Source organism: Arachis stenosperma, chromosome 5, assembly GCF_014773155.1.
Source record: "Arachis stenosperma cultivar V10309 chromosome 5, arast.V10309.gnm1.PFL2, whole genome shotgun sequence".
Classification (NCBI taxonomy): domain Eukaryota; kingdom Viridiplantae; phylum Streptophyta; class Magnoliopsida; order Fabales; family Fabaceae; genus Arachis; species Arachis stenosperma.
The window spans coordinates 55,027,814-55,040,197 of NC_080381.1; the positions used below are offsets into that span (position 1 = coordinate 55,027,814).

Here is a 12,384-nt window from a genome sequence, read left to right on the forward strand (position 1 = left end):
GAACTGAAGAATAGTTTGATCAACTTGTTTCCTAAGTATCATGGGCTTCCGGGTTAAGACCCCATCAGACATATGAGAGATTTTCAAGTGGCTTGTGCTACGGCCCGAAGACATGGGGCCAATGAGATTGCTATCATGGTCTTTTCTTTTCCTTTCTCCCTTGAAGGGAAAGCGAAAGAGTGGTATTATTCCCAACCGGATGAGGTGGTGACCAATTGGGATTCCTTGAGAAGAGAGTTTTTAGACATGTTCTTCTCGCCAGAAAAGACCGACTACATTCAGAAGGAGATCTCAGGAATAATGCAAATAAATCAAGACACTTTGTATGAGTATTGGAGTCGATTCAAGAGGCTATTGGAGACTTGCCCCCACCATGGGTTGAACACTCACTTGCTCATAAGCTATTTTACCGGAGGTCTTTGTGCGGAAGATAGAAGACTACTCACCACTTCTAGTGGTGGTTCCCTTTCCAAAAACAAGACAGAGGCGGAAGCATGGAGCTTGATAAATAATGTTGTCAATGCTACACAACACGTAAGGGTGAGGAGCAACCCCCTCAAGGGTGTGGCGGAAGCATCCCCTTCCGAAGCAAGTTTGACCAAAGTACTTGGGGATATGACTACCATCCTCACCAAGATGCATAAGGAGCAAAAGGCATTCTATTCCATCCAAGCCGTCTAAGCTTCACCCGAAGTCCCTCAAATTGAAGGGCCTCCTATGATATGTGGTTTGTGTTCTAGCACCGCACATTACACTGAGCAGTGCCACCAAATTCAAGAGGAGTACACCCTAGCCATAGCCAATGTGAACTATAACAATCGCCTACCCTACCAAAACCAAGGCCACAACAACTACTTTCATGGCAATAACTCTAATCAAGGGTGGAGAGATAATGCACAAGGGAATCATCAAAATCAAAGATGGAACAACTCTTCTCCTTACCACAACAATAACTACCAATCTTCATTCCAACACCATAACGACAACAACCATCAAGCCAACCAAAATCACCAAAACCAAAACAACTACCCTAGATACCAAGTGCCACATCAAAGACAACAAACCAACCAAGCCTCTTCTTCTTCTACCAACCAAGTTAATGAGCTTAAAGCTATTGTGGAAAAGAATGAAGAGAATAGCAAGGCTCAATTTAGTGTCGTGAATGCTCAATTGGCCAACATCACCGAGATAATCTCAAGATTGGCTTTACCCTCCTCCAACAACACCAACCAACCCTCAAGCTCTTCTAACCTTCCATCCCAACCCCTTCCAAACCCAAAAAGTGCACTCAATGCCATTACACTACAGTCGGGGACTACCTTGGAGGAGATACCTCCTAGGGCCTTGGAAGACATTCTTGAGGAAGAAGTGGTTGTTGAAGCTCCACATGAAAAGGAGGAGATGAGCACAAGGCAAGAGGAGGGAGAAGTGAACCTCAAAGAGCCCAAGAGGAAAGCTACAATGGATGAGTCTATTCCTATTCCATTCTCTTCCATGATAAAGAAGGCTAAGAAAGCTCCGGAGTTTGATTTGAACATGCTTCAAGTATTCAAGAAGGTTGAGGTAACCATTCCACTTCTCGATGTCATTCAACAAATTCCGAAGTATGCAAAATTTTTAAAAGACTTGTGCACACACAAAGATAAGATAGGTGAGTTGGAGACATTGGCATTGGGTAGTTTTATTTCTGCATTGATGAAGCCTATTCCTAAAAAGTTTGGTGACCCTAGACCTTGTTTGGTTTCTTGTCGTATTGGTGGAGTTGTTTTTCATGACTGTATGTGCAATTTAGGAGCTTGCGTGAGCATCATGCCATTCTCAGTGTTTGCAAGGTTGAACTTAGCTCCATTGAAAAGGTCGGCTGCCAGATTTGCCTTGGCCGACAAGAGTGTGATTACCGTGATGGGAATAGCCGAAGATGTGCTTGTGGCAATCAAGGATTTGGTATTTCCGGTCAACTTCTACATCCTTGAAATGCCATCAACAGAGGGTAGAAGTTTCTCCTTTGTTCTACTTGGTAGACCCTTCTTGAAGACCTCCAAATTCAAGTTGGATGCCTTCACCAGCACATACTCTTTTGAGGTTGCAGAAAAGACAATCAAGTTCAACTTGGAGGAAGCCATGAAACACCCACCCAAAGAGCATTTCGTCCTCTGATGTGATGTAATTGATGAGGTAGTAGCGGAAGTGCAAAGCGAAGATCACAACGAGCTATGTTACCCTATTGTTGAGGAGAAGGATGATCAAGAGGGTGAAAAAAAAAATTTGTTGAGAGTGATTCCCATGAGCTTGGTGAAAAAGAACCGCAATTGGAGGTAAAAAGTGAATTGAAGCCTCTTCCATCTCATTTGAAGTATGCATTCCTTGGGGACAATCAAGAGTTTCTGGTCATTATTGCTAGTGAGCTCTCTAGCCAAGAAGAGGAGAAGCTCATAGAAGTCCTAAGGAAGCACAAGAAAGCAATCGGTTGGAGCTTAGGTGACATTGTAGGAATTGACCCGCATATGTGCATGCATCGTATCTTTCTCCAAGCAGGAGCTCGGCCAGTTAGACAACCCCAAAGAAGACTCAACCCAACTATCCTTGATGTGGTGAAAAAGGAAGTCACAAGGCTACTTGATGCGGGTATCATATACCCGATTTCTGACAGTGAATGGGTGAGTCCGGTCCAAGTTGTCCAAAAGAAATCGGGCATCACCGCCGTCAAGAAGGAAGATGGTGAAGTGGTCACCACAAGAGTACAAAATGCTTGGCGAGTGTGCATCGATTATAGGAGGTTGAATGCTGCAACGAGGAAAGACCATTCCCCTTGCCATTCATTGACCAGATGTTGGACCGACTTGCGGGTAAATCCCATTATTGCTTTCTTGATGGTTTTACTGGATACTTTCAGATTCATATTGCTCCTGAGGATCAGGAAAAGACCACATTTACTTGTCCTTTTGGCACTTTTGCTTACAAAAGGATGCCATTTGGGCTATGCAATGCACCCGCCACTTTTCAGCGGTGCATGACAAGTGCCTTTTCCGATCTTATGGAGAGTTGTCTGGAAGTCTTTATGGATGACTTTAGTGCGCATGGGACTTCATTTGATAGTTGTTTAAAGAACTTGGCCAAGGTCTTAGCTAGGTGTGTTGACACTAACCTTGTTCTAAATTTTGAAAAGTGTCATTTCATGGTAAGACAAGGCATAGTGTTAGGACACCTAGTTTCTGACAAGGGTATTTCTGTGGACCCTGCCAAGGTTAATGTCATTACCAGTTTATCTCATCTCTCATATTTGAGGGAGGTCCATTCCTTTTTGGGGCATGCAGGATTCTGTAGGCACTTTATCAAGAATTTTAGCAAAATTGCATTGCCATTGTCACGCCTACTCCAAAAGGACGTGGACTTTGAGTTTGATAGTGCTTGTGCAGAAGCATTTGAGGAGTTAAAGAGAGCTCTTACCAAGGCACCACTTGTGAGGGGCCCTGACTGGACACAACCATTCGAGATCATGTGCGATGCGTCAAATCATGCCGTAGGTGCCGCACTTGCACAGCGCGATTGTAAGCTCCCTTACATCATTGCTTACTCCTCAAAGACATTGAATGCGGTGCAATCAACCTATACCACTACCGAGAAAAAGATTTTAGCCATTTTTCATGCATTGGATAAGTTCCGATCTTACTTCCTAGGCTCCAAGATAGTGGTATACACGGATCATGTGGGTTTAAAGTATTTGCTGACAAAGAATGAGTCGAAATCTAGGCTCATACGTTGGATCTTGCTTTTGCAAGAATTTGACATTGAGATTAGGGAACGAAGTGGGTCACAGAATTTAGTTGTGGACCATCTAAATCGCCTTGAAAATCTTAAATATGACCCATTTCCGATTAATGACTCATTCCCCTTGGATAGTTTGCATGCTGTTTCGGATAGCTTTCCTTGGTTTGCTCCCATGGCGAACTACTTGGTTGCTAAGATTTACCCTCCCAACTTTTCAAAGCATCAAAGAGATAAGTTGAGGAGTAATTTCAAATACTATATTTGGGATGACCCTCACTTATGGAGGAGGGGAGTAGACCAAGTAATTTGTAGATGTGTCCTGGAATCTGAAATCTAACCCATTCTTGAGTCTTGTCATTCGTCCGAGTTTGGTGGCCACTTTGGCCCACAACAGACAGCTAAAAAAGTTTTGGATTGTGGATTCTTGTGGCCAACACTATTCAAAGATGCTAACCAATTTTGTGTATCGTCTCCAATGTCAGAAGTCGGGAAATGCATCTCAAAGGGATGAAATGTCTCAACAACCGATGTTATTTTACGAAATATTTGATGTATGGGGCATAGACTTTATAGGACCATTTCTTAACTCAAGTGGGTATTTGTATATCTTGTTGGCGGTTGACTATGTCTCAAAGTGGGTAGAAGTGATACCTACCCGCCTTGATGACACTAATGCTGTGATTTTTTTCATTAGAAATAATATTGTGTGCCGCTATGGGTCGCCATAAGCAATCGTGAGCGACCAAGGTTCCCACTTTTGTAACAGGAAGGTAGAAGCACTACTCAAGCGCTATGGGATATCACACAAGGTATCAACTGCATACCACTCCAAGACAAATGGGCAAGCAAAAGTGTCCAACCGAGAGATTAAGCGAATTCTGGAAAAAGTGGTAAATCCACAAAGAAGGGACTGGAGCTCTCAGTTGGGAGATGCACTATGGGTATATAGGACGGCCTATAAGACCCCGTTAGGAATAAGTTCATTTTGGGTTGTCTATGGTAAGGCGTGCCACCTTCCGGTGAAAGTTGAGCACAAAGCCTATTGGGCGGTGAAGCAGTGTAATATAGACATCACCAAGGCGGGTGTAGGCTGGAAATTGCAATTAGAGGAGCTTGAATATCTTAGAATGGAGGCATATGAGAATGTTCAGATTTACAAGGAAAAGACTAAGGCATTCCATAATCACCATATTCGGAAGAAGGATTTTCAAGAAGGTGACGAAGTTCTCCTCTACAAGTCAAGGCTCAGATTCATGCTTGGAAAGCTTCGTTCAAGATGGGAAGGTCCCTTCAAAGTGAAGGAGGTTAAGCCCTATAGTGTGGTGGAATTGTTTGACCCTCAAAGTGAGGCTACCTTCAAGGTGAATGGCCATAGAGTGAAGAAATACCATGGCAACAAGTCACCCAAGGAAGTGGAAGTGCTCCTACTTGAGGATGCACCAAAAGGAGAGGAAGCTTAAGCTCAGGATCGTCCAACTTAAGGATGTAAAAGAAAAGTGCTAGGTGGGAGACACTCCACCACGGTATGATCATTCTTGTATATACTTACTTGCTTCTAGCATTAGGGTCTTTGTGAATTTTGTGATTCTTGATGTTGTTGAGCTTGTTTTGATATGTTTTGATATGATAGGTTTTGTTGAATTTGTTAGATTGTTGTGGTATTCATTAGGATTTTATCAATCTTGGCAAATTTTGTTGTATTGGTTGTGTTGAGAAAATGCCTCTTCTTGAGTATTGTATGATTTTGTGAGTGTTTTCTCAACTTATCTAGCTGATTGAATGCCAAGAATGTGTTAAATTGCATTTTTCTATGTGTTGCAAAAAAAGGGGGCAACAACGCGCAAGCGCACAATACGCACGCGCGTCGGCATGGTTTTACAACTCCTAGTACCAAAACCAGAGAGTTGTGCCCACATTATGTTTACTTTGCGCCAAGCAACCCACGCGTAAGCGTGCTTGACGCCTGCGTGTCCATTGATTTTTCGCCAACCCACGCGCACGCGTGCTGTGTGCGCGAGCGTCGGTTGTGCATCCTGCATTTTCTGGTATAAAAACCAGAGAGTTATGCCCAGTTTGTGCCTATTCTGTGCCTGCGACCCACGCGCAAGCGTGCATGACGCGTCCCCGCCGTCGCTATTTCGAGCATGCTCGCGTACACGTGCTGTGCACGTACGCGTCGCCTGTGCTGCACGCCGTTAGTGGTACAGAAACTCGAGAGTTAGGCCTACTTTGTGCCAACTCTGTGCCTAGGCACAACTTTCCTCGCGCGTACGCGCCCCTCACTTTTCTGCAGATCGACACGCGAGCGTGCTGTGCGCGCGCGCATCGGTGGCTCGACGCAGTTTTAAAACCTGCGCGCCCTCTCTCTTCATTTTTTCAATTCCTTTCCTTTTTCTATCTTCTTTCCTCTATCACCTTTCTTCTCCTTCTTTCATCTTCCACCCCTGTCTCCGGCCACTTACCAGCGACCACCACCACCTCCGGTGGCACTCACATTTCTTTCTCCCCTCTCTCATCCTCTACCAACACTCTACCTTGCTCTCTTTCCCTCTCAAGGTTCTACTTCTTCTACCTCTTATCTCTTGCTTTCTTTTGAAATTTTCTTCATCTAGTTGCATGTTCCTTTTTGTTGCTCTCTTATTTTTCTTTTTAGTTGCATGATTCTATTACTTGGTTTTTACTTGTTTACTTTCCCTCTTTTCTTATCTTTCCATGGATGTTGAACTTGAGTTTTACCTTGCTTTGATAGATCCTTTTGTTATCTTTTGTTGTCTTTGTAATTATGTGGTGTTGTGTTATTGTTTGGTATTTCACTTTGGGGCTCTACTTGATTGAGTTCTTCATATTTGCTCATTGCTTGTATATTGCATGCCAAGTGTTCGAGGAAATGCACTTATACCATTTTGGTTCATTTTGATCTTACATTCTCAATTTGGTGCTTCCTCCTCACACACTTGCGCTCTTTTAAGTGCATTGAGCTCAATCTACTTCATGATTGCCAACTTGATACTCAATTACCATGACTTGCTTCTTTATTTTGGATGCTCGAGTTTACTCCTCTCATGCCTCATCGCATGCTTTACTCGCTCTTGCATCCCATGCTAAGTATTGTGACTCATGTTTCTATAGTTGTTTTGATCACATGTGAAGCTGTCATGTCCTCAAGGCACGCGATTTCTTTTTGGGCACTACTTCCCACTTGCATGTATTTCCTATGAGTTGATTTCTTGGGTTTAATGTTTTCCCTTTTTCCTTCTTTTTTCAGGATGGCCACCAAGAAAGGCAAGGAGAAGGCGTCAAAGAAACCAGCCACAAAGAAGGCACCCCAAAAGTCAAACTCCAAGGCGCACCCTACACTAGGAGCTAAACCCCTCTCTAAGAAAGCAAAAAACACCCGCTCTTATTGATGAAAAAGAGAATAGCAATCTGGCAAGGGACTCCTCAAGGTTCCCTAACCACTTCTGTGAACTCGTGTTCCCCGCCATGGTTGAGAGGAACTATCATGCCGAGCACCTACTCACCCCTCTAGACCACATTGCTCATTGTATTCTGCCCCGCATTGAGCGGCGAGGATGGGAGTTTCTGATGCGAAAACCACAAGAGGCCAACCTCTCGTGGGTGGTATAATTTTTCACCAATTACCAACTCCTTTCTCTTCAGTCAGTATACGTGCGCCAAAAGCAAGTCCCGATTTTCGAAGAGTCTATTCAGCAAGTGCTTAGTGTTTTATCGATACAGGAAGAAATAAATGGTTACCAAGAGGTCTTGCATCGGCGGAATGAGTTTGGGTTTGATTGGAAATCTATTCTTTGAGTCATTGCCGAACCAGAGACATTTTGGACCCAAGGACGACTCCGGATGCGGCCCAAGTGCATTGATGCACGCTACCTCACTGTAGAGGCTAGAGCTTGGGCCCAGATCCTATCTCACTATGTGCTTCCTAGCACCCACAAGTCGTCCATCACAGTGGATCTCGCCCTCCTTGTTTGGTGTATTCTCACGGAGAGGCCGGTGAACATACCTCTCCTCATCCAATAAGCAATGGGTCAAGTCCACGCCCGGGGTAATCTACCATTTCCAGCATTGGTATCTGACTTAGTTGCTGCTGCGGGTGTTCCTTAGGAGACCACAGACATGATGGCTATGATTTCGGCAAAGGGCGACATAGTCCCAAGCGGAAAATACTTACATCCATAGACACCCCAAGCCTTGACATACCCCCTCCACCTACTATTCCTTCCACCTCATCCGCACCACCACAAAGATCCATGGTGCACAAAATTGTGATCTCAATGGTGCCAACAACTTGGTACACACAATTGTAATCTCAACTCTTTTTCATAAATTCGCACAACTAACCAGGAAGTGCACTGGGTCGTCCAAGTAATAAACCTTACTTGAGTAAGGGTCAATCCCACAGAGATTGTCGGCTTGAAGCAAGCTATGGTCATCTTGTAAATCTCAGTCAGACGGAATAAAATGGTTATAGAGTTTTGATAAATAAAAGATAAATAAACATAAAATAAGGATAGAGATACTTATGTAATTCATTGGTGTGAATTACAAATAAGCGTATGGAGATGCGTTGTTCCTTTTGAATCTCTGCTTTTCTATTGCCTTCATCCAATCCTTTATACTCCTTTCTATGGCAAGCTGTATGTTGGGTGTCACCGTTGTCAATGGCTACTTCCCATCCTCTCAGTGAAAATGGTCCTCTACGATTTCCGTACGGCTAATCAACTGTCAGATTTCTCGTCTCGGATGAAAAATACCATGCACAGATATCGTATGGCTAATTAGCTGTTGGTTCTCGATCGTGTAGGAATAGGATTTACTATCCTTTTGCTCTGTCACCACGCCCTATAGTCGCAAGTTTGAAGCTCGTCACAGTCATCCCATCCCAGATCCTACTCGGAATACCACAGACAAGGTTTAGACTTTCCGGATCTCAGGAATGCTGCCAATAGATTCTAGCCTATACCACAAAGGTTCTAATCTCAGATTCAGATGCCCCATTGTCAGAAGGGAGTTGATGTGAATCGTTAATTAGAAACCCAAGAGATAGACACTCTAGCTTTCGCAGGTAGAATGGAAGTGTTTGTCAGGCACACGTTCATAAGTGAGAATGGTGATGAGTGTCACGGATCATCACATTCATCAGGTTGAAGTGCAAGTGAATATCTTAGAATAAGAATAATCATGAATTGAATAGAAGAATAATAGTACTTTACATAATACTCGAGGAACAGCAGAGCTCCACACCTTAATCTATGGTGTGTAGAAACTCCACCGTTGAAAATACATAAGTGATAATGGTGTTCATTGGCTTCGGCCCCAGAGAGGGAACCAGAATGACCAAGACATCTAATACAATGAGAAAAAATAATATTTATACTAAAGCTAGTAGCTAGGGTTTACAGAGATAAGTAAATAATGCAGAAATCCACTTCCGGGCCCACTTGGTGTGTGCTTGGACTGAGCATTAAAACTTTCGTGTGTAGAGACTTTTCTTGGAGTTAAATGCCAGTTTGCAGCTTGTTTTGGGTGTTTAACTCTAGCTTATAACCTGTTTCTGGCGTTTAACGCCAGAATAGGGCAGGAAGTTGGCGTTTGAACGCCAGTTTGTGTCGTCAAAACTCGAGCAAAGTATGAACTATTAAATATTGCTGGAAAGCCTAGGATGTCTACTTTCCAACACAATTGAAAGCGCGCCATTTAGGTTTCTGTAGCTCCAAAAAGATCCATTTTGAGTGTAGGGAGGTCAGAATCCAACAGCATCAGCAGTCTTTTTTCAGCCTCTGAATCAGATTTTTGCTCAGGTCCCTCAATTCCAGCCAGAAAATACCTGAAATCACAGAAAAAATACACAAACTCATAGTAAAGTCCAGAAATGTAAATTTTGCTTAAAACTAATAAAAATATACTAAAAACTAATTAAAACATACTAAAAACTATCTAAAAACAATGCCAAAAAGCGTATAAATTATCCGCTCATCAATCCACCCACCAGCGAATCAAGGATCTACACAAGAAGATAGATAGATATGAACGGCAGAATCAACGCCAATTTGCTTACATAAAGAAGCTTTTGAGTTTTATTACCCCATCCATGGAGGAGCCAGATGTATCCACATCCAACTCGACTCCATCTGACAGTAGCAATCATGAGGAGGATAGTCGAAGTTCCGGTCCCGATCGCCCTTTGCACATTGCTAGTAGCACGGAGGACCGTGCTAATTTTTAAGTGTGGGGAGGTCGTTCGACCGATCTCCGTGGGGTAATAATCTCATCCTTTCAACATCTATGGACTTCAATTCTTTCATTTTGTTTGGTTAGTTAGGACACATTGCATGTTAGTTAGTTTTTGCTTGTGAATACCTCTTGCATGATAGCCATTTCTTATAGAGCTACTTGGTTAGGATAATAACTTTCTTTCCAAGAAAATGTGTTTTTAGGGCATCCCACCATTTTTTGAAAAAAAAAACCTTTTGACAACTTGCTTGAGGAATGTATTTTGGAACATGATTATTGAGTTAAGAACACAAGCTAGTGAGATTTGAGCCTAATGGTGTGGTTACATCTTATAACCACTTATCTTCCTTCTTGTTTGCAAATATTCTCTTTCTATGATTGCAATCCTTGCTTTATCTGATTCTATATGTCCTTTATTTTGTGTATGAATGCATTTACATGATTAAGGCCATCATTTCAATAGTCACCTTTCCAAAATGGCCTTAATCCTTTTATCTACCATTGCTAACCAACTTTTAGCCTATGATAGACCCTTTTGTTCTTAAATTTAGCATATCAACACCCCTAAGTGAAAAACAATGAATGTCCCTGGATTTGGATCCTTGATTAGCTTAGGCAAGTGAGGGTGTGTGTTATTCAAATGGGAGGGAATACTTGGGAACTTGGGTAGATATAAAGGTAAGTTTTTGTAATTGTAATGAAAAATTCTGGGAATTGGGAACATACTCATGTAGTGAATGATTGGACCACATGAATTGGCACCCTTGTACATAAAACCCAAAAAAAAAAAGAAAAAGAAGAATGTAAAGAAAAAGAAATAGAAAAATAAAAGAAACAAAAACATAGAAAAAAGAAACAATAAAAAGGGGACAAATTGCCCTAAAGCAAAGCCAATGATAACCAATGCATATGGAGTGTGAACTAAAGAGAAATACATGAGCATGTGAATTAGGGATAAATGGGTAGCTAGGTTGTGTATTAGAATTACATAGGTTATTGTATGTGTTAGGTGAGAGTCTAAGCTAATCAAAGATACAAATTGTAAGCTCACTTGACCATACATGCATCCTTACCCTCACCCTAACCCCATTACAACCACAGATAAGATCTCACGATAATTGTATGCATGCATTAAATAATTGTTGATTTTTAAATGAAAGAAAAATCTTAGAAAGCATGATTAGGGGAGAATTGAGTGACAAACCCTATACACTTGAGCGAATAGAGCGAATACACTTCCGGTGAGGGTTCGATGCTCAACTTCTTGTTCCCGGCTTTCACAAGCGTTCGTCTCGCAAGTTATGTGCACCTCATTTTGATGTTTGAATTGGTAGAATTCATGGACTATCGTGTCACCTTAGCCCTATATATTCACATATGTTCTTGGATGATAGATCCACCCTTGACCAAGTAGATAGATGCATTTGCATTAGTTGCATGTCATAAACCTCTTTCTCCTATGTCCTTTGCTCTTTCTATTTTCAGCACGAGGATATGCTTGGTTTAAGTGTGGGGAGGTTTGATAAACCCCAATTTTGTGGTTTATCTTGTGTTGATTTGAGGAGATGTTGTCAATACCTTCTACACTTATCCACATAAAATGCATGGTTTTGTGTTTCCTTTATTATTTTGCCTCATGATTGAAAACATGCTTACTTGGCTCAAAAATGCTATATTTTGATCTCTTTTATTACCATTCGATACCGTGATGCGTTTGTTAAGTGACTTCAGAGTTTACAGGGCAAGATTGGTCTAGAAAATAGAAAGGAAGCATGCACAAGTGAGGAAACATAAAGCTTTGGAGCTTTGGAGTCTGAGCATTGACGCGCACGCGTACATTGCGCGGACGCGTGGATGCGTGCTGCTGAGAGTCGGCGCGCACAACTGACGCTTTCGCGTGCATAGGAAAAACCGCACCGACGCGTATGCACACTCTGAAGGGAAAATCGTGGCTGGTGATTTCTGAGGCTTTCCAGGCGCAATTTCAAGCACACTCTGAAGGGAAAAGACCCAGGGATTGTAGAGGGAAAGGGGGATCACTCATTACACACTTAGACACAATTTTTGTTAGTTTTTTATTCTTGTTCTTCTAAAGAGAGAAACCCTTGCTCCTCTCTAGATTTAATTTTTTTTGATCTCCCGTTGTTGAATTTCTGGATTGGATTTTGTTAATTGCTAGTTATGACTACTTAATTTCAATTCCCTAGTATAATTTTGCTTAGATCTTGTGTTGAATTATGTTATCTTGTTATTTTCCAATTTTCTACCCATTTCATGAATATTATGGATCTTGAATTCTATGAGTACATTGATATTTTCTATGATCATTAGTGTTATTTGAGTTGTTCTTTATAGATAATTGTT

The 12,384-nt window shown here is 42.0% G+C and overlaps 1 protein-coding gene across 1 annotated transcript; it reads left to right on the top strand.

Annotated features, from left to right (window-relative positions):
- Positions 1-717: 717 nt before the first annotated feature.
- Positions 718-2,157, top strand: LOC130980807 (uncharacterized). Its single transcript, XM_057904449.1, has one exon. It carries the CDS (start codon positions 718-720, stop codon positions 2,155-2,157), a length of 1,440 nt encoding a protein of 479 aa, XP_057760432.1.
- The last annotated feature ends 10,227 nt before the right edge of the window (positions 2,158-12,384 follow it).

Bases quoted from the DNA above. Each gene is read 5' to 3' on its own strand.
- LOC130980807 (XM_057904449.1), top strand. From the start codon at position 718: ATGATATGTGGTTTGTGTTCTAGCACCGCACATTACACTGAGCAGTGC.